This window comes from Vicugna pacos, chromosome 5 (assembly GCF_048564905.1).
Source record: "Vicugna pacos chromosome 5, VicPac4, whole genome shotgun sequence".
NCBI lineage: Eukaryota > Metazoa > Chordata > Mammalia > Artiodactyla > Camelidae > Vicugna > Vicugna pacos.
The window spans coordinates 44,402,549-44,426,178 of record NC_132991.1 but is presented as its reverse complement, the minus strand read 5'-3'; the positions used below and the strand labels follow the sequence as shown (position 1 = coordinate 44,426,178).

General features: G+C 36.6%; 1 protein-coding gene across 9 annotated transcripts in view; it reads right to left on the bottom strand.

Moving 5' to 3' along the window:
- Positions 1 to 10,545, bottom strand: part of DYNC1I2 (dynein cytoplasmic 1 intermediate chain 2) — a 46,229-nt gene extending 35,684 nt beyond the window's left edge. For 4 of the 9 annotated variants that reach the window (XM_031678352.2, XM_072961153.1, XM_006213953.4 and 1 more), the window contains exons 1-3: positions 10,366 to 10,545; positions 8,942 to 9,058; positions 6,771 to 6,888 (exon numbers count right to left, since the gene is read on the bottom strand). In XM_031678352.2, the coding sequence (XP_031534212.2) occupies positions 6,771 to 6,888; positions 8,942 to 9,049 (226 nt within the window). In that variant the 5' untranslated portion in view covers positions 9,050 to 9,058; positions 10,366 to 10,545. Of the gene's footprint in view, positions 1 to 6,770; positions 6,889 to 8,941; positions 9,071 to 10,120; positions 10,263 to 10,365 lie in introns of those variants that run through there. The other 5 variants (XM_015247724.3, XM_031678351.2, XM_072961154.1 and 2 more) reach the window with 3 other exon arrangements.
- Positions 10,546 to 23,630: the final 13,085 nt, after the last annotated feature.

Sequence of the window (23,630 nt, the reverse complement as noted above, 5' to 3'; positions counted from 1 at the left end):
TTAGAGCACAGATACCTATTTCCTTCTTTGAAAACCAAGGAAGAAATGTGAAGTAAACTGAAAAACAAATCTACACCATGGCATTCACTAATCATATAAGTAACACTATAAGGCTGTGACTCTGATTCTCTAGAACAAAAAGCCAAGCAAGAAGGCCTTTCCTGCTAGCTTAGATCTTGGCCTTCCAAGGATATAAAATTAACATTGCTGCCTGTGAAGAAAAAACTAGAAATTTTAAAACCACAAAGGACCTGGGAATGCACCTAGGTTTAGAATTAGAGTTAAGTTTGAGTCAACCACTCAGAACTATACAGAAGTCTCAGGAGTGAGGAATGGTGCACAGCCCAGTTATTTTTCAAGGAGGAGAAAGCCTCTAGCAAGAAGGGGCTTTTGCCAGGATGAGGAACCTACAAAAGGTGAACAGCGAATGTAGGGAGTGGGAGCATTGGTAGAAAACAGTGAAACAGAAGGAGTGAGCTTCTGAGGTAACCCAAAGTTGAGGCCTCTGGTAGCTCATCTAGGATACTCAGCACTCAAACTCAGTCTGAGCTACCGTAACGCCCCCTTGTGGATACATTCCTAACCTGGAATATTAACATTAAAGTAACTTTTTCATACTATGCTACTCTTTTTGTCCTGAAAAATGTTGCCTTAAACCTTAATTCTCTGAAATATTAACTTCTCCCTTTCCTATGGCCCCTTTTCCTGATAATGAACTTTAAATAGCCTCCCCTAATATCCCCTAAAAATTTCATCTCCTTTATTCTCTTCAACATAATTTGGAACATCAGGTAAATTTTTTAAAAGAAATTGAATAAAAATAAAATTTTACAGTATTAAAATACAGTAAGGAATTATTGTTAAAATTAGGCTAATCATGAAACATACGACTATAACATGGAAGCCATTCTATCTAAAAATCAGATTTATTGTTTCTAAGATAAATAAGTACTGTGGATGTGAAGTGCAACATGATGACTAGAGTTAACACCGCTGTTTTGATACATACAGGCTTTAAATGGTACAAAAGATTTAGTATTAAATGGAAACTTTAAGAGGATATTCTAAGAGTTCTCATCACAAAAACCAGTTTTTTTTCCTTTTCTTTTTACTGTATCTGTATGAGATGATGGATGTTAACTATTGTGGTAATTATTTCAATTTATAAATCAAATCATCATGCAGTACACCTTAAGCATACAGTGATGTATGTCAATTATTTCTCAGTAAAACTGAAAAAAATCAAATTTAAAATATTCAAAAGTCACAACGGAGGGAAATAAAAGAAGCAACACTTATTTTGACTATCAAACTTCTTTTGTTTCTTCCTAATAAAAGAAAATTGATTATCACACTAATGAACATATTGTGTGCCCTACTGATACAGACTCAGGCTGCAGAGTAACTGACAATACCCGCTTTCATCTCCTTACAAGATGGTTAAAACAGTAGTTATACATATAAAAAGAGATTATTATTTTTTAACATGCGTGTTTAGTAATTACACGTTTGATAAAACATGTCTTGAAAGTTCTGCCTAAAATTAACTTCCTTAAGACTGGCCACCTATAGTTTGTTAAAAAAGAAAAAGCAAGTCATACTTCTTTTATGAAATATTCAAGTATCTATTTCCACTATGCATTTTTCTAAAATTTAAACAAGATTTTGTTGTTGTTTTTAAAGCAGATGTCTTTTATTTTGTCTTACCAGGTGGAAAGACATATGATCTAATAACTGAACAAACATTTAAGTGTCTAGCCTGTGCTGGACACCATGGATAAAAATGTAATGTATTGTGCCTGTTTTCAAGGATATCTGACAAAAAACAGTCAAGTGACCAAATAAATAAGAATCTACCAGCAAAGAAAAGCTAAGAGAGGTTTTATTAGCTGCATCTTTTTACAAAAACAAATTCTTTTCAGTAGAATTTTTAAAAAAGGAAAAAAGTCCATTTTAGGTAAACACCAGACAGATGTTTTTAATAAATCCTCCTGAATATTCTAGCAGTGTTTTTATACTTACTTATACAATTTTAAAATATTTAATAAATACATTTGTAGTGAAAAGAAAAACAAGTATCCACACTGGATTATGATATAAAATGTGCTTTTTATTGTGGGTTACTGTCAAGAAAGTTTGATAGTCACTGCTTTCATCTGTGTCCTGTATTTTCCAGGCTTAACTTTAAATAAATACTGGAAAGATCTTTAGGTATCTGTGAGAGAACAGAAGAAGGTGGAAAACCACATGACTCATTTAATGAGGTTACTATAACCACTGTAATAAAACCAGACAAAAGACAGTAAAAGGGAAAAAACTGTAGGCCTGTCTATCTTGTAAGTACAAATGAAGAACTCCTAAATAAAATACTAGAAATATATAAGAAAAATATTCTCATAACTAAGTTGGGTTTATCCAGAATGTAAGCATGCTTTTACATTAGAAAACCTACCAATATAAATCATCATAATACATTTAAAGGGAAAAAGCATATGATGATCTCAAAATACGAGCCTATGAGTCTGTTGTATATATTTTGGAGATGTTAAAGAATGTCAAAATTCTTTGTGAATGTGGGCCAGGCTTAGTGGCTCTCTTCCAACAGAAGGAATGTGGCAGAAGCAATGCTCTGTGACTTCCAAGGTAAGTCATACAAAGGATAGCTTCCTTCTGGCTCTCTTTCTCTTTGGATTACTCACTCTGGGAGAGCCCAGCTGACATGCTACAAAGACACTCAAGCAGTTCTGTGGAATGGCCCACGTGGATAGAAACTCAGGCCTCCCAATAACAACCAACACCGACTTGCCAGCCACGTAAGTGAGCCACCTTGACAGCAAAGTCCCAGCCAAGCCTTCAGATGACTAGAGCTTTGACTGACATCTTGACTTCAACCCCATGAGAGACTCTGAGCCAGAACCACTCAGCTAAGCCACTACCAAATTCCTGACAGGCAAGAACTGCGAGAAAATAAATGTTTATTATTGTTATTCAACATTGTAAACTGACTATAACTCGGTAAAATAAAAATTTTTTAAATGTTTATTATTGTTTTAAAAAGATCAAACTCATGTAAGAATAGAAAATATAAATAGATTATAACCATTAAAAAAACCTTGAAATGGTGACTAACCCCTGCTATCCATTATCCTGGGGGGAAAAAAAGCATAATCTGAGGCAGTTTTACAGTTGACTTCCACCAAGATTTCAAGGAACAGGTAATATCCTATCTTTTACAACTGTTCTATAAAACAGCAAAAGGGAAAGCTCTCCTATTTATTTTAAAACCATAACCATGACAGCCACTGAACATGTACAGTGCAAGAAAATTAAAGGCAAATTTCATTTATGAGTATATATACAAAAATCCTATATAAAATATTAGCTAATTAATTTTTAAAACATATGCAAAAACTCATCTGCCACCCCTGGAGGTGACTATTAGTAACTAAGTGAAAAAAATTTAATATGTCTTCTGCTTTTCTAACAGGAAAATATATTTAGGGTAACCAAACAGTCCTAGTTACTGAGGGAAACCACCCCTTTACAGAAGAATTTCAGCCAATAAAAGAAGGAATGATGGAATTATAAAAATAATTTTCCAACTCCTAATCAAATAACTGATTTAGATAAGAATCATCAATAAACATTAAAACCACTTGGTGAAAAGTTGATGGAGAAATGAATATTCACATGGTACCAAAGTATCACCTCCAGCTATTACTTGCTAGTCATAAGGAAGAAAAAAATGTAACTATGATGGAGAAGCCTGGCTGTCACAATCATAACACAGTAATCAATCTTGGTATCACTGATAACTCAGCAACCAGACATATCTGCTACTGATGTGATGTGATGCGAAGTACATAGAATCATCTGTGAGACATTCTTGCCAAACAGCCTGAACTGAAGCTAATCAAGTTTTAAAAATCTAATTTCCAGTTTAGACGAAATATAAAGGACAGAGGAACAAGAGTTTAAATGTGAGAAAACCATCACACAAACCTAGAAGGGAACACATTCTAGAGACCAAATTGGTCCATTTTTCTTCAACAAGTCAGTGAGGGGGCAAAAAGTAGTATGTGTGTGGAGAATTTCCAGATTTAAAAAGACTAAAAACACACAACTAAATCCAATATATAATACAGCAAGGTTTTCAGGGGAAACTTCATAATTTTTTTTAAGGGAAGAAGAATTCTGTGAAGCTATGGCTATTTTCAAAAAGAAGAAAAGAGAAGGAGTGATTTTCTATATAAGAAATTAGGATATACTAACACAAAGCCACAGTAATTAAAACTGTGAATTAATAATACAGAATCAGACAAATGGATCAACAGTGAATATGCAGAACCCAGAAATACCCATGGATATACGAAAATTGACTGAATGATAAAGTTGGCGTCAGATACCAGTGGAGGAGAAGATGGACTATCTAATAAATGGTACTGAGGAAATTAGGTAACTATATGGAGAAAAATTAGGTTGGAACCTTATCTCATACTATATTCCAAAATATAACCCAAATACCTAAAAGTGAAGGCTAAAATTATAAAGCCTAATAGAAAAAACATAGAAGAATATATTTGCATCTTCAAAATAGGAAAGAATTTTTTAAGAGACAAAAAAAAAATATAAGTGGTAGATCTGACCATTATCAAAATAAAGGATTTAAACATATCAAAATGAGGGATTCTGTTTAATAAAAGAGTTAATAGGTAATAGACTAGGAGAAGGTATTTTTAAAGAGACTAAAACAGACAAAGAAGTCCTCCCTAAAGTATACAAGGAACTCCTACAGCAAGATAAAGAACCCAATAGTAAATGGGCAAAGAATATGAATAAGCAATTCATAGAAGGGAAAATCTCAATGGTTAATAGATATATGAAGAAATGGCCCATCTAACTGTAAATAGATAAGCATTTATTAAAACATTTTGGCATATCACTTTATACCCATCAAAAAGGCAAAAATCAGAAAGCTGGATAATATCAAGTGCCACAGATATGGTGAAATAGCTACTTTCTCATACACTGGTAGTGGGAGGGTAAACATTTATAGTTATTCTTGAGAATGGTATGCAGAACCTAATGAATATAAGTGAGCCTACCCAGAAACACAGCAAGTCAATTCTTTGGCATACACTCCAGAGAAACTTCCACAGTCCTGGGTGGCAGGGATGGGGGGAGGAGGGGAAAGAATACACTCTTTACAATGTTGCTTGCAATAGCAAAGCAAAGAGAAAGAAGCAATCAAGTGTGTATCAGTGGGAAACAGATAAATAAAATATAGTATGTGATGGAATATTATGTATCAGTCAGAAATAACTAGATCTACATGCAGCAACATGGGTAAATCTCAAATACAATGCTGCTTGAAAAAAACAGAATGAGACATATAGCACAATGTAATTTACGTATATAAAACATACCCACGCAAAGATATATGAAATCTTGAAAAATGTAAACATATATTGGACAGATCAAACGGACATATGTTAAAAATGCAAGAATGGGTACTTAATGCAAAATGAAAAAGAGAATGGAATTGGAGACGGGAAATGAGGGAGAAACACACACACAACACACACAACTAAAGAACAGTCTTTCAAGAACAGATGATGGAAATAGGCCATAAACCGAGAAATATGAGCAAATGAATTTAGTGAAACTGAAGTCCTAAAGAGAACAGAAAAGAAAAAAAAGTTCTACATGAGGAAAACAAAGCAAAGCTCAGAAGAAAATGATCACTCAGCTAAAAAGCAACTTGGTTCAGTTACTAAAGTATTTTTTAAAGATAAAAAGTGTTTTGATTCATTTACTTTCAAAAATTGCAACATGTAACTCAAGTTTACAAAATAAAAATTAATGTATTTCAATCTTCAAATTCTACCAATAAGGAAAAGGCAAATAAACTGAAAGAAATAACAATGAAGCCAATCATAGGAGTACCCAGTTTTTTCATCTTGAAACTTTTTAGAAATAGTAGCTCTAGGACAGTTATGCTGCAGTTCACAACAACAGGCATACAGCAGACACTATCTCTGGTATTTATCCCCTGGACTAGATGGAATTAACCCACAAACTAACCCTGAAATTTTAGGTCCCTAAATGACAAAGGCTATGTCAACCAAAATACTATGTAACAGCACCCAGCTCGGAATTACCTTAAATAAGCATTTAATGCTTTCTTTTATGTAACTGTATTGGCCTTAGTACCTCTACTATTTCAGCTTTTTGATCTAGTACTGCTATCAAAATGAAATGAACAGCCCAGAAAAAGAATAAGATTAAGTCAAACTGCTACCAATATTATTTCCCTTATTAGCACTGAGAACAGACGGCTATAATCTTCTCCTTCCCCTCCTATACCTTTGAACACTAATATACTTTTACAACTTTGACTCACTACACCTCTCTTTAACCTACAGGAATCACAGTCATCCTTGAGCTTAATACAGTGTGGCACAGAAAACTTGTCCAACAAATATCTATTGAAATAAATTTACTAATTTAACAAGAAAAGACAACGGGTTGTTCAGTTCATGTTAATAAATATAATTAATCTTGCAGCTCTTTTGAACAAACACAATAACTATGTATAAGCACATCGGAAAAACGTCAATTCCAAATAAATTATGAGATTAATGATTTTTAAGAGACACAGATAAGAAACATATGCAGAATATATTAAATCAGCTCCTTCATCTCAGGTATATCTGAGCTGAATAGGATACGTGCCTATCTCTTATAAATGGATATGCTGTCATCCTTACCAATAGGGGATTCTGGAGTCAGCCCCATGCTTTGAAGCAATGCTTCAGCTTCTCTTCTTTTTTTTTCAAGATCCGATTCTTCTTGCACAGGAGCAACTGCTTCCTTCTTCTGATCAGTCTGAATTTTTTAAGTTAAAAACTTAAGTTTACATATGGCATGAAACATTTGTTTGCAAAAAATATATATATTTTAAGTAATGTGCTAATACTGTGTACTTTTGGAGGTGGACTTAGTTTCAAATACATGTAATATGTCATTAAATGAAAATCATTCTCAATGAAGTTCTAGTAAGTAATCTCCAAATATGTATTAAATTGATCCATTTTTATATGTATTCAAGAAGTTCTCACAAAAATTTTCTGAAGGGATAAATTCAAAAAGTACAGTCAACTTCTATTTATTAAATGCTATCCATGGTCAGGAATTGTGGAAATCTTCTCACAAATATATAAATACCAAAACACTATGAAAAAAATGACTAAATTATTTCAGAGTTGATAAAATTTAAGTAAATGGACAACTTTAACTGTTGAAAAAGTATAAGTACCTCAAACTTCTGTATGAAGTCTTCTTTGTATTTAGCAACTTTATGTAGAGGATGTTTGTCAAAAATTCATCTGGAGAAAAGTTTTTATTTTTATTTTATAAACTATAGGTTTTATTTTCATGGTAATAAGCACATGGTTTGGTCTGGTAAAATTAAAATTCACTTTTGCACATAGCACAAAACATTTTTCATTATCAAAAATTTTGCCAGCTTTTTTTCAGCCATTTAGTTTTAGCAAAATCTTCCAGTTAAACTAGATAAGCCTCAATACTCTCAGATCATCTCAAGTGAAATTTTAGCCTTCAAGGGAAAAGTTCCATTTATACACCTCGAAGGTCTATTTCAGCTAGGCAACTATTACTCGTACATTGTCTGCAGTAAATTTTGTTAGTTATAATATTCCATGATACCATTTTAACTGAAAGAAGTCATCAGAAAATTTCATCAAAATCATCAAAAAGACTGTATTAACAAGTGGATATTTTACCTGTATATAACAATATATTAGTAGGCTCATTAAATACTATTAAATTGTATACTTAGAACTTAGTATCTCTTGTAATCTTTATAAACTTTAAATTAGATATAAATCATGTAATAGTTATCCCTTGGAGCCCCTTATGGCCATCTTTAGAAAACAGAAACCAAACCTGCTCTCAGCCCTGAAGTGTTTAAACTATAGATACTACTCTGGAATGGCTCTGCCAGTCTGACTCAAGCTTCTATCAGTTAGCTTTAATCAAATTGCTAACTTAAAGCTCCAACCCTCTTATAATAACAAATCACAAAAAGATTCAGAATAAACTAGAAAATTCTTCAATTATAGGCCTTTACAGCAACATAGCAATGCTGCGCATAAACTGTACCTTCAATTTTTCTGCTACTGATTTTTCTTTTTCCTTAAGAAATTCCTAGAAGTCTTGGCTTTTGTTTAGGCTATCACATAGAAAAACTTGGTATTAAAATCACACTTAGGACAAACTATCTTAACACCAGTCATTTACAACGTCTGTGGTAAAAATATAAAAATCTGTCTGAAGAGTTTCCATAGGGATAAATGTACATTTCAACACAGAATTAAGTAAAATATCTCCAGTTCAGGGTCAATGTATATTTGCCGTACACGATGAAATGGTGATGCCAAAAATCAGAAGACCTAAGTACCCAGTCCACCTTTACGGTAATATCAAACCTACTATTTGGTAAAAATACTTCAATGACTAACTCATGATAATTATTGAATTATTAATGATAATGAAAATAGATCAATAATCCCTTAATCAATATTCTATTACACATTTCTCTTTGCCATTTTCTATTCTGACAAATTATTAGCAATTCAGACTAGTAAAATATTCAGATAAGTTGAAAGTCCAAAACGAGTTCTTATATAATAAGCCATGTTTTATTAGCTATTACAAGGTAGATGCCCCTTACTGTACATAATAAACATATTCCTAGAAGACTAAATATGTATTATGAACTTTTCACCTAAAGGGCTATATTTGCAGTCACAATTGCTGGAATTTTAATTGTTCTTAAAGTATTACATAAAGGTATAAATACTTGAAATCCAATTATTTTATATTAAGTTTATTCTTCCAAAAAAAAAATCAAACATACTTCCTTTTTCTTCCTTTCTTCTTCTTTCCTCTTCTTTTCCTCTCTGATCTGGGCCAACCGCTGCTTCTTACGTTCCAACTCTGCCTTTAATTCACTTTTGTCAGACATGTTTGTGACCTTAAGAAGCATATGATCATTTACAATCATCATTACATTGGTAAAGGCAGCACTCTTTAAAAAAATTAGTCTTCAGGGGAAGAGACTGTTTCGAGAGGCCATATGGTTCAATACTATCTAAAGAGAACACACAAACTCTACTTTTAAAATAATGGAAGTACACATATTACTAAGACCTGAAAAAAATTATAAACAAATGTACATAACAAATAAATATTCAGAGTTGAGCGTAGTAGCTAGCACAAGGAAGCTTTCTAATGTTCACAAGCCCAAATTTAACACAATGTCTCTGCTATTAAAACAGAAGACATGGTTGGCATTAAAAGCTTAGGCTATAAAACACAGGTCAAATCTATTACCAGACTTTTGCATTCATTCCTAGAAATTTGATAAAAACAGCAGGCAGTCAGAAAATTTCTATAAATTCTAAAACTACCATGTAATAGTAATATTAGGAACAAACAAAACAGAAAAATTACCATCATTAACTACCAAATACGTTTAAAGTAAGCATGTTTTTAGTCAAAACCCATTGACAAAGTCTGACCGAATAACTACATACACCTGACAGGCCCGCTCAACCTCAGAGGCTTTAGCCTCCACGACTAACATTTTCACTTTCTCAAAACTCCTAGGAAAAGAAAGTCTCTGGAATTTTGTGCTCCAACCTCATTAGGATACCTTCCAACACACGCTCGGGGAAGGAAAACGCTGTGAAAGCAAGTAGTAATGACTTTTATTTATAAAATGGAGCAAGGAGAAGAGGAGCCACTTTTCCTCTGGGGTCACGGCCAAGAGGACGCGGTCCAGAATAGGGCCACTGGAGGAGGGGGCTTCGAAGAAGCCTCGACGCTCCTCGGGGCACTTATGGAGGGCCCAGAAGAGAAGGGAGTGGACTCGTCGCCCCTGGCCTTCCTGAGTCACCGCATCAGGTTCTCCCCGCCTCTCCTTCCCGAAGACCGGCCGCGCGGCTCTGACAGCAGGAACTGCCGACCCGCCCTTAGAGTCCTGATGGGAGACACAGCAGACAGAAGGGCCTTGAGCGAAGGACCGTCAACCCACCTGTCAGGTGGCGGGAACAGGAAGAGTCCGCCTGCCAAATAACTTCCCGATAACGTCCCTCTCTTTCGGCCCCAACGCCAAAAATCGCCGCCACTAGCTCGGCGGCTTCCTCAAGCACACAAAGAGAAATGGGCGGCGGCTGCTACGGCGAGCGCTTAGGGACAAATGACTTCGCTAAAACGCGGTTGCTCCCAGAAAGAAAGAGGGGCTCTCCCGTGGGAAGTTGTAGCCCCTCCGTGACCTACCTGTGTAAAGCAGACGCTTAGAGATAAGACAAAGAATCCAGCCCTCCTAGGGGCCAGAAGTGTTTCCGCTTTGCCAAACCCTGGAAGACTACGCCTAATATCCTGGGGCTGGGTAAGCAACCTCCACCCTTGCGGTACAGATTGACACGATCAGGGAGAACTACAAGCCCCAGGTCTAAGGGAAACCTCCGAGCAGCGAGCAATGCACTCTGGGAGTTGTGGTCAATGGTAGTCGCAAAGTATGCTGGGACATGTAGTGTTTCCTGCTTCCAATTTCCCACTTTGAGGCCTTCAAGATTCCAAAGAGAATGTTCCAGCAGTTCACCTTAATATATTGTCGTCCGTTGGGCCGTGCTCACAATAGCGTATGTGTTGTATCTTAAGATCTTTAACTCAATATTGGCCAAATTTTAAGTGTTATTTTCCAGCGGTGAACCTGTTACCGGGAAAAAGGAAATAAGTATTACCTCGGTTCTTAGTCACCTGAAAAAAAAGAATCTCTAATGAGAGACAGAAAGCGTGATATAAGCAAGATTTTTATTAGTAAAGTAAAAAGATAGTAGAAGACAGTACACTCCCGGGAATTGGGCGTAGGCCAATCCAAGAGAGGGAAAATGGCGCCGCTCCTTTGTTTTTCCATCTTATATCCTGGCGTAGAGGCATTTTTTGTGATTGATTGATTGATTGATTGATTGATTAACAGCTCAGGTTCTTTGGGTGATCAAGCTAATTGATAGCTCAGGTTCCCTGTGTTCAGGTTCCCTGCGCTCAGGTTGATTGACAGCTCTGGTTCCTTGTGCTCTGGCACGCCCAGCCCTTTTTGGGCAAGTTTTTACCCTTGAAGCACACAGAGATACCTACAGGAGGGGGCTCAAACTGTACTGTTAATTACATTATAATGAGCATTGGGTCAAATTACACCAGGTCCTTCCGCAGCTGCAGCGTTTTGATTTTAGCTGGCTTCTTTTGCTGGCCCTCATTTAGAGAATGTAAAAGCTCCTAAAGTCCCTTCTCCTGAGTGCAGATGTACTGTTATTTCCTGAGTTGTTCCTTTCCCCTTCCTCTCCCCCTGCCTAGTGCTCTTTTCTATCTAACTGCCTAACAAACCTATGTATGACACTGCACATTTGGGGAAGAGCACTTCTAGGGTATATGTACCAGTATTAGAAGAAAAAAAAGTCTTAAAAAGGTTTCATTTGGCTTCTTAAGCAAGATTAAATACAAAATCTAAAATTTGAAAATGTAGTGTAAACTCGTTCTGTCAAAGAATGTGAAGAGTTGCCTTGTTTGGAAGATTTGTAGAATTTTACTTTTTCACTAGCATTTGTGGTTGTAAACTTGCTTAGCTGGACGGTTACAGTTGTGAAAGTTAGCAATAAAAACCTGATTCCTATATTTCTGTTTAAATTTCATCATGTACACATAGAAGATTTGAGCCTGCAAATAAAATGATTACTGTTGCAATCAATGAATCAATAAGAATATGTTAATCAGCATAGCAAATAATTCTCCAGTGTTTTGTTGCAGTGTGGTAGGTAGCATTTGGGTTTTCTCTCAATTTTTGAAAAGAAAGCATTTCAGACTATTGAAATCTAAATCAAGCAAGAATGGTTTCCATAGTTGTTAGGTGTTTTTTTTAATATACAAAGACAGCAAAAGTTACAGGAATATGAATTTACCAGAAATGTGTAGATAGATATACATTTAAATTTTTTTTATTTAAATAATTTAAAGAATTACTTGGCAAGAAGTAAAGCTGACACAAAAGCTTTAATGTATGTCTTATACTCCAGAAGGACATTACCTGTGTCTAGGACTAATCTTTAGGATTCAAATTCTAAGTCTTTGGGCCTGTTGTCTAGTCTTTTCCTTATCTTGCTCCATCTATATTCAAGATAAATATCTCAGAAATAAATCTGAGAAAGAAAATCCTTCAAATTCCAAGACTTTATCCCATAACCTGAAATTTCAAAGAGTTTTATAACCATAATACCTTTTTGTGCTCGCTCTTCTTTCCTATTAGTTTTCATTTATTAATTTGAAAAATTGTTGCTTATTACCTGTTATGTGCCAGGAATGGTGCCAGGTACTATATGTAAGGGCTAAAATGCATATCTCTCTTCTCAAGTGAAGGACAGTCAGGACATAGTTCAGCTAAGTATTATGATGGGATTAAGTAGGGAAGTGCTGAAAGCACTTTGAAAAAGAAAATTTTCAGAAGGTGATTCCAGAGCTAAGTGTTTGATTCTGGAAGATTGAGTAGAAGTTAGCCAAGCCAAGCAGATGCATAAGATTGCCTTAGGAAAAGGAAAGAATGTGGCCAATATACAGAGGTATGAGAACATGGACTACTGGAGAATCTAGAAATAATTCAGAATGGCTGTAGGCTAAGACAACACTGGGAAATGAAGCTATAGCAGGGGTGAAGTCACATTTCCCAGTTTAATCCTGAACATGATGTGAATTCACTGACAGATTTTAAGTAGGAGGATGGTATGATAAGATTAGCATATTAGACAGTTGACCTTTCGAAGTGATCTGAAGAAAGGCTGGAGTGCTGGTATTTTCTCTTTGGCCGTGGGACTCATTTTCTGCCCTTCTCTGCCAAGCTCATGCCTCTGAGGATTGGCTTCATCTTCTTCGAGGTTGGGTTTGATGAAAGAGAGGCTTAAGCAAGGTTATCAGAAGGCAGGAGGAAAGTGAACTTGGGCCCCACTTCCCCACTCTCCTTTGATGTTTTATCTCCAGCAGTAGCTTCATCCCTCTGTGACTGCAGCTCCTGCCAGGTGGCCTCTCCTCTATGGGTCTGCCTTTCACTGGGTCTGGAAACTTTATTTTCTCCCTTTGTCTCTTTAGCATCTCTCTGTAGCTAGTCTCTTAAGTGTTTCATCAACTCTTATTTGCTCCCTTATCTCTGCTAGCCCTTCTGTAACTGGTCCTTTCATTAAGGTATCTTCATTTGAACTATTTGGGGGAATTCTGTTTCTTGCTGAGACCTTTACTGATACTGCTTGATTAGAGGAATGGGAGATGAAGAGACGAGACAGAGTAGAGACTAGACGTGGGAATGCATTTGGTAGGATCTTGGTGGAGCCAAAATTACATGTGTTTAAGCCAATGCATTAGCAGTGGGAATTAAGAAAAATAGATTGGATAAATGTTAACATTGCAGAAGACTTTAAGAGCAATAAAGCAGACTAGATACCCCAACTAAACTTCCTACTGGAAACAATTAAAAATGCCTGATAAAACAACTTCTTTCTTGCTTTAAGGAGCTAGCAAGAAAGGAATAATTGGGGAAAAAAGAAGGTGGGAACCTGGAGGGCATTCCTAACCTGGTGAATTTTCACAGCCTTGTAGGGGACAGATCACAAGAGACAATGCCCAAAGCCTACTCTAGACTGGGTACGGGAGGGATGGGAATAAGAGGCAAATCTCTGAGAATGTACAGTCAACAAATGGGCCCTCACGTGGATTTTCAGCCTGAAATGTCAGTACTCAGATGGTTCATAAAAACAGGGACTGAAAAAAAAGTCAGCCCTGGAAATAACCCAAATGTTCATCAACTGGTAAATGCATGAAATTGTAATATATTCATACTATGGAATACTACTCAGAAAGGGAGAGGAATGAACTACTTATATATGGAACAGTATGGATGAATTTTGAAAACATGTTCAGTGAAAGAAGCCAGATATAAATGCTATGTTTGATTGCATTTCTATTCTAGACTGTGCAGAATGACAGTGAAAAAGCAAATCATAGGTTGCCTGGGTCTGGGATAGAAAGGGTGACCAACAGGGCAAAAGGGAACTTTTGGAATCATGGAAGTGTTTTGATTACTGTGGCTTTGTAGTAAGTTTTGAAATCAGAAGGTGTGAGACCTCTTTGTTCTTCTTTTTCAAGATTGTTTTGGCTACTTGGAGTCCCTTGAAATTCCATATGAATTTTAGGATGGGTGTTTTGATTCCTGCAATAAAAGACCATGGGGGTTTTGGTAGGAATTGTATTGAATCTGTATATCGCTTTGGTAGTACTGCCATCTTAACAATATTAAGTCTTCCGATCTATAATCATGGAGTATCTTTCCATCGATTTAGTCCTTCTTTAATTTCTTTCAGTAATTTTGTTTGTTTTTCAGTGTATGGGTCTTGCCTTCCTTGGTTAAATTTTACCTAAGTATTTAATTATTTTTGATACTATTGTAAGTGTATTGGTTTTTAAATTTCCTGCTTGGATTGTTCATTGCTAGTGTATAAAAATACAAGTGACTTTTGTGTGTAAATCTTGTATCCTGAAACTTTGCTGGATTTGTTTATTTGCTCTAACAACTTTTTTGTAGATTCTTTAGGGTTTTTGTAAATATTATAAGATTATGTCACCTGTGAATAGAGATAGTTTTACTTCTTCCTTTCCAATTTGGATGCCTTTTCTTTCTTTTTCTTGCCTAATTTCTCTAGCTAGAACTTCTGGTATGATGTTGAATAAAAGTGATAAAAGAGAGCACCCTTGCTTTGTTCCTGATCATAGGGGGAAAACTTTCAGTCTTGAAACTATTGCTTTCTTTAAAAGGTCAGAATACTTCCTCCTTTCACTGAAAAAGTAGCCAAGATTATTCTATGGAGCCTAGTCTCTCTAAGATCATAGCAAACTCTTCTGCTGTTATTTGACCCAGGGAACTATGTCAGCTCTGGGTTGGAGGGATTGAAGACTCCTGCTTTCAAGCAGGAATCTGAAAGTGGTGTGGGAAATACCTAGATATTGTTTGGAATTTCCATCCACTTAATAGGGAATAAAGGGTATGTGAAAGCCTTTAACTAGTTTCTGTCTCTTAGTGTCCTGAAATTTCTCTCTTTGTGATTAAGGAATTACTGGCCAGACAGAGTTGTTTTTCAAATTCTAAAATCTGATTAAGTAAATAAAAGTAGTCATAGAATGCAGTACCATGAAGCCTTTAAAATCAGCATGGTGGTTCTCTATGTGCTGATGGCAAATGACCTCCATTATAATTTATAGCTGAAAAAAGTAATGTACAGAATTATTCCATTTGTGTAAAAAAGAAGAAACATGTCCATGTGTGTACCATTTTTGCAAGGATACACAAGAAGTGAATAATAATAAATATCTTGAGAGAAGAGGGTTAGATGTCTTCGAATGGAGGGTAAAAATGAAGACCTTCTCCTGTGGCCCATTTGAATTTTTTAAAAATATGTAGATGTGCAACAACCAAAAAAAGACACACTAGTTTTTATTTCATTTCATTTTTAACACTTTTTAAAAACTCATTATCAGCATTGATTAGAAAGACTGTAATGGCTGAGAAAAGGTCAGTATACTAGATACTACCTAATTCAAACCACTACGCCATTCCTACTTATTAAACTGGCAGGACTGAGGAGGAGTCATAGTAAGCATTAGTACTGAAGGGGTTTTTTTGTTTTGGGGGGGAGACATAGGGAGCTTGCATTTTAAAACTTCTCAGAATAGTTTGTAAGAGAGAGTAAAATAGATAAAAATTGCATTTGTTGAACATATTCATAGCTAGAATTATACCTGAACTCAATATTCCAACTTACTGGGGGCGAGGGTATATCTTAGTGGTAAAGTACATGCTTAGTACGCACAAGGTCCTGGACTCAATCCCCAGTACCTCCATTAAAAAATAATATATAAATAAGTAAATAAATACACAAACAAACAAACCTAATTACCTCCTCACCCCCCCAAAAAAACCCCAAAAACAAACAATATGCCAACTTACAGAAAATTTTATAAAAGTAACATATTGAACACACTGCAGGATTTCATTTATATGAAACTTCAAAGCAGGAAAAACCAATGATATAAGTCAGAATAGTAGCTACTGAGGCATGAGGGTATTGACTTAAAAGGGAAATGGGGAGGTGTGAGAGGTGCTAATAATGTTCCATATTGTGATCTGGTTGAGGGTTACACAAATGTATATAATCTATAAAAAAATTCATTGCACAACTGTATATTGTAAAATTATACAAATGTTATGGATTTATATAGTCTGTAAAAAATTCTACCTTAAGCAGGGTCCTCTTTACTGTATATAGGTTATATTCAGTAGAGAAGTTAAGAAAAAGTAGCATATTAAATTGTGGCACTTTTAAATAAACATACAAATTGTCTGAAAGATGTAACAACCAAATTGAAAGAGGAAGCAATTTGAAAGGGTTAGAAAAGTATCCCGTTACCCAGTGATCTGGACATCACGGAATATTCACAGAACTCCAGAAAGTCTTTCCTAAGGAGTCAATTGTAGCATTTATAACTGTTGATAACCTTGTGATATGTACCTTCATCATACAAAGTTTATGATGAAATTATGTCATAAAAAAGAAGTTGTAGCCGCATTAGTGATACATGAAGCTTTTTGGTAACTATACTTTTAGTATTTTTCTGAAAATGTGACTTGTTTGGTTATAACTCTGCTGTAATAAAGTGTACTAAAATTCAATATATACATTCTTGTAACGTTTTTATTAGGCAAAGAGCATATTCCCTGGGACCTTTTCATAAATACTGTATTTCTCTTTTCCACAGGTTAAGCAGAGGTCCTATAAAATTTCAGTGTGGTTGTGTTCGTGATGTTTCCACCACCCTGCCTCTGGGCCTGGAGAGTATTCATCTTTTGCATGGTAACAACTCCTTCCAAGTCACTTGTGTTTTTAATATTTTCTAAATACTTCCACTTCATCTTCAGGAAAAGTATTTGACCTTGTCTTTTAGAAACGTTGGCACAACTAACTATTTTTCTTCCAACTTTGGGAATTGTCTTAACTTTCCCATTTCCTCTCATGCCTAAGATAAGCTCTTTAAGAAACTATCTTCGCTCAAGAAAGTGTTCATGAGCTGACCAGCAAATCTCTCCTCATAATTTAAAAGCATTACTTTTCTATTATCCTCATTATTGTTCTAGTCTGTATTTTTCCCTTTGGAGTGTTTGCTGCATTGTTAACTTAATATAGGGTTTTTTTTTCATTATTTCCTCTACTTGTCGTGATGCACATATTTTCTCTCTTAGTGTCAAAATAAGGTGATGGTGAATTATGAGTTCCTTCTGAGCTGAGGGTACTTTTGTAATCTGGTAACCTTTGGCAGGAAGTACATATCCGAGTGAATGATGGAGCACTTAAGAGTGATTCACCACTGAGCATTACAGAAAATAGGCTGAGGGTTCAAAAATTCGAGGCAAGTTTCTTCTCCCCAGCGTGGTGTATATACTGTGCTCTCACTTTTCTACCCCCTATTATGTGGTTAAGAGAGAGGAGATAATGGCATCTTCTTAAAGTTACCTATAATGCACTCAAAACTCTGTTAGGTGTAATGGTTTTAAAAGGCAGAATGAAAACACAGCTGGGAGATCAACACAAAAGGAATCATTTTCTGATAGAGACAGCAAGGTTTGCGTGCCTCTTGATACACACACGCAACTCCCATTAACTCTAATGGGAATTATGAGTGCCCCATTAAAGGAGCATATACCCCCAAGTGTGGTAGGGAGATACCTTCCCCCCCAGAATTCTGTGTATTGATTTAATTTCTTGTGGTAGAATCAAATCTTGTATCATTTTACAAAAGTTACTCTTGGATATTCCGTATGTTGTCTTTCTAATGTATGGGTGGATAACAACAATGACTGACAGGTAAAATATATAGTTAAACAATCATAAACCGTATGTAAAGCCCAAACCAGACTCAGATTGATAAATTTTCAGGTTAGAAGCATTGATATGTAATGCTCCTCTTTGAATAAATATTTATTCAACATTTGACCTTACTGACTTTAGGCAAATTTCAGGGTGGTTAAGACTTTCTACATTAACATAGAAATGAGCTTCTAATTATACAGAATTGTTGATTAACAACATGTACAGATTTGCATAATGGGAAAAGAACTTTGATTTGCTCAGTGAGCTTCCCAGCTATACATGAATATAGAAATCTCGATCTCTGACAGATGCTGAGCTTTTAAAATGTTGTCCGTGTGTATGTATGAATATATATATGTATATATACATATACATACATACACATACCATATAGATATATAACACTATCTCCTGAGCTCCCAAGCCAATATCCAACTCTCCACTGGATATATCCTGGAGATCCTACAGGCACCTCAAATTCAACATGTCTAAAACTGACCTGTCATCTTTCCCAGCAAGCCTGACTCACTGAACAAAACCATGATTCCTTTAGTCATCCAAGCCACAATCCTGCAAAATCATCCTTTTCAGATTTCATATCATCCACATCTCTCACTATTGATTCCATCCCCTAAATATTGCCTGAAGGCAACAGAAAGATATCTGTGGTGCTGGGCAGCGGTTTGCAGCAAGCGTGACTCTACCAAACATCAGATCCAGGCAGATGGCCTTCCTGAGGGAAGTGTGGCAGCAGGAAAGGAGAATCCAGCCACAGGGACTAAGGTTCAATCAAGACAGCAGCAGGCTCAGAGAACTAACAGATTAGGGAGAAAATTAGGTAGTGGTGAGGAAAGCCGGGGGTGGAGACACAAAATGAGGTTCCCAGAATTGGGGTGGCAGGCAGGGACTTGGTCACGTATGACCTGCCAAAAGGAGTCAGTTGCTAGAAGAGAGAAGGTGAGAACTGGATTAGCATCAAGGGTGACTTGAGGCAGAGCCACAGAGCTGTGGATCCCAGAGTCTTTATGTTTTCCTGGCCTTGGACCAGTTAACCTCAGAGGCTGGAGTAGGAATGAAGGAGCAGGTGGAGTCAGATCCCAACTTTTGGCTTCTAGGACTTTGGGACTGGAGGTTATCACATCAGCTGTCACTGGGTGCTGTCCATAACTCTCTCACTACCAGCTTCTTCACTGTTTTAACTCACTGCCCAAGAAGCTTTTTTCTGAATAATTGTAGAATTTCGAACGAACAGTGTTTGTGCCATTGATTTGACTATTCTCAGATGTATTCTAGACTATCAAGGTACCCAAGTAAAGACAGTAAATTGCAGGGGTGCAGGCCCCTGTCTTGCTAGGTACCATTGCTTCCCCAGCCCCGAGAACAGCGTCTAGCCCATGGTGAACACTCAAGAAATAGTCACTGAATTTTGGATGAATTACAAGGTAATTCTAGTGGCACTTATTACTTTGGACCTTACAGATTTACAATTCTGACAGTCCAGACATCATATATCTCACTTTTCACACTGTAATAAAACAAACAAGGCAACTTAGGAGTGATGCCCAGTAAATTATTTTCAAGCAACTCTGTAGTGAGACATGTGTATTAAAATCAATGAATGGTCTACTTATAAATTATTTTTTGACATTCAGAGAACTCTTAGAAATCTTAGAAAAATTACTAGTAAACTAGGAAATAAATAGGCAAAGACAAAGACAGTTTATAGCAGAGTAACTACAAATGGCTAATGTATGTGAAAATGTCCAATCCCTAGTAGTAAAGATATGCAATTTTAAACAAGGAAATATAATTTTGTAACTGTCAAGTTAGAAATTCTGTAAAACTCCTAGGCCTCAATAGGTAGACAAACACTCTTAGATGCTTTCAGTTAAATGTGCACGTTCTTGTTGCTGTCTTTAGGAAAATAATTTTCAGTGCTTGAAAAATGTTTTGCATCATTAAAGAGTTGGTTTTATACCTGAGAGTGCATCCTAAAAAATAATTTTAAAAAGAGTATTTACAAAGCTTTTTGTGACTTCTTAAAATAATTGTGAACAATTAGAAGCAATCTGGATGTCTAACTATACCGGATAACTGGCATCAATTGTGGTACAGGCATCATGGTAGAAACGCTTACCTGTTAAAAACGATGCTTCTGAAGAGTGTGATGATGTGAGAAAATCTGTTAAAATGGCAAGTGAAAAAAAATAAGAATATAAGTTTGTATATAGATGGTCTCAATCACTTGTAAACAATTGTGCAGAGAAGAAACTAGAGGAAAATGCACCAAAATTTTAACAGCAAGTGAGACAATAGGACAAAGAAGAGTTGGCAAAAAGAGAGGTGGGTGGTCCTAGAGGGAAAAGTTTTCATCAACTAGGTGAGGATATTAAACCCCTCAGAGAGAACCTAACCTTCTCAGAAAGCATGTCTTCTATACAAAGGACACCGGGAGTGTGATGTCAGAGAACGCGGTATCCTTAGCAGCCTTTAGACAGGTATGGCTGAGAACGGCATGCCTTGTGGGAAGAACTTGATGCTGAAACAGTGTTTGTCAAACTGTGTTCCAGAGAACCCAGAATCTGTATACAGTAATATTTTAGGAAGTCCATAAGTCTCTGATTCAAATTTCTTCAGTGTTTACATTGCTGATGGCAACTCTCAACTATTAACCCCACTTTCACATGTTCGTGTTCATCCAAAATGTGCTCTTTGATTAACTTTATAAGTAAATGTTAAATGTTATAAAGTAGACTGTTTAAAATAAATCCATGCTGATAAAATGCTGGTCTTATCTATCTTCCATATTGGGGTTTTAATTTATTAGGAAAAAAAAGGTTCTGATGTTTAAAAACAAAAGTGCAAACTGCTGCCTTCTGGTTCCACAGTCCACGTCTTGGAGATGCCCACTGCGCAGGATGGTGGAAACTGAGTCAGGGCTCATGTTACAAATGCTATGGAGTGCGGGTTTTATCTTGATGGCAATAGAAAACAACTGATGAACTTTTTTTTTCTTTGAAATATAGTCAATTTCTGGTGTACAGCACAATGTTTCAGTCATACATGAATATACATATATTTGTTTTCACCTTCTTTTTCACTGTAAGCTACTACAAGATACCAAATATAGTTCCCTGTGCTATACAGTATAAACTTGTTTATAAAACCACTGATGCACTTTTAAGCAGTGGGTTTAACATGTTCTAATTTTAACATGTTCATACTTTTGGTAGCTGTTCAAAGATGGATGGGTGGGCAAACCAAGAACAGAGAGAGGTAGGGAGACCAGTTAGTAATTTAAGTGAGAAATGATGAGATGAAAGACAGTGGGAGAGCTGGGAATAGAGTTGAGAAATACTTACAAGGTAGAATCAGTAAGATTCCAGGGCAGGGCATACATGAGAGTTCAGAGCAGTAGAGTAATTTGGTTCAATATTTACTGAATGAGTTTAGGAACAAAGTGATATTCTATGAATACAATTAGAATACAAAAACAATTAAAGATGAAATTTGTTTCTTAATTTACTTTCAGTGACTAAAGCAGAGTCAGTGGGCTAAGAGATGACACACTCAAATTAAGATAATCCAAAAGAGGGTTCATTTACCAAACAGACCGTAACCTTCCTGGGCATGAGGGTTGGGGTTTATGAAAGAACCATGAGTGATACTGCAGGAACCAGCAGGTAGCGCATAGCTGTAGAGCCGTCCCCACCCCTGAGGTTTGAAAGATGAGCGGAAGGAGAATAACAGGATTCTGAGAGAAGACCCTAGGGTGTGCGCTGCTTTGAGAGGAGCAGTGACTTTCTACCTGGGAACCCAGGCAGCTCAGTGTATCTTACAGGGAAGCAACTAGGGAATAAGCACCCTAATGTCACTCTCACTCTGATCTCTTCCTGGGGCTGCCCGTTAGTCAAACCTACAGAGAGCACAGGAGGTGATCTGTTGCAGGTCAACCTCTTCAGGCAGAAAACAGGGTGGAGAAGGGTAAAGCAGGGTGGGGGGCGAAGTATCAGGGGGAGAGTATCGGATGACCCAGCAAAGGGGTTTTAATTCAAATAACAGAGTAAACCACTTGTTTCTGGTAGACAACCTTGCATTATTAAGTTTCGGATTTCAGCTAACTACAACTCCTGCTTCATCACTCAACAGAGATTAGAACAACGCCTGCAAGGAGTGTGTGTGGATTTGTTTCTGTTTTTACTAGTCAAGGGCAATATTTTCCAGGAATGGGAACAGTGTATATTTTGCCACTTATATAAGAAATTGCATGTGATATAAGAAATTGCATGTGGAAACCTGAGTTAATTTGCACCATATTTCTAATTAATTCTAATAATAGTTAGCACCCCTTATTGGACCATATCTCTACATTGCCCTTTATTTTGAACAGATTGGATACAGAGGAGTAGAGGAGATGGAGGACTCTAGAATGCTTTAAAGGCATTGTATTTGATGGGGTAGATTCATAACACTCTTTTTCCCTCACTCGAAAGTAGAACCATTTAAGAGAGAGGGGGAGAGAGAGACAGAGAGTCAGAAAGTCAGAGAGTCAGAGATAGAGGGGAAGTCAGGCAAATGGAGATCAAAACATCACCTTATTATTGGCAAAGTTGTTGGATAATATGGTGTGCTAATATTCACCTCTAAACTGGGTAGCCTTACCCAGTCAGTCACTGGCAGCCCCAAATAGCACCAGGTCTCCCTGGGGAGGAGGGTGTTACTTCTATAAAACTCACAGCAGAGAACAGCCAAAGGAAAGCAGAAAGAAGAGAGGAAGGAGGAAGCTGAGTATATCCAAATTTTCCTCTCAAACTCACCAGTTAGATAATTCTCTCTTCCTCCTACAGGGAGGAGCAAGGGAAGAGATGGAGATAGGCCAGGGGTGCTGCTCTGAAAGAGATCCCACCACAAGGAAATGTAAGGTGAGAAGAAAGGAATCTCTTCTCTAGTAGAATCCAATCTCTTGGCTAACTGGATATTATTAGGGAACGTAGGAGAAGAGGAAAACTGGTAACTTAGTTTGGGAAATGTTCAACTTGAGAAGTAGTGGGCATCAAGATTGCGGTGTCCAGCAGGCAGTGCGTATATGGATCTGGAGTTCAAGAGATGCTGGGCTAGAAACAGATTTGAGAGTCTTACACATAGATAAATGATAGCTGAAGATGGATATGGATAACAATGCCTTGGATTTAATGTGCATAAAAAGAGAAGAGAGCCCCATATGGAACCCCGAGGAATACCAACATCCAAGGAACAGGTGTTAGAGAGTGATTATAAAAAGGTAATGGAGAAAGGTAGGTAGGAGAAAAGCCAAGAGAAGGTGGTGTTATGCAAGCTATAGATTCCAGAAGACAGAAGCCACGACCTGCTAACCAGGCTGCTCAAAGTTGTCAGAACTTCTTAGAGTATACTGTTCACATATAACCTGGTCAAAGTCACCTTCGTGGACCAGTTTTAAGAGGGACCCAGTGACTCCTTTGGGAAGAGCTAACACAAGTGAAGGTATTCAGAAGAGTTCAATTCAAACCAACAGATTTTTATTATGCACATTTATAACGTGTGGTGATTGAAGGCGTGGTGGGTAGG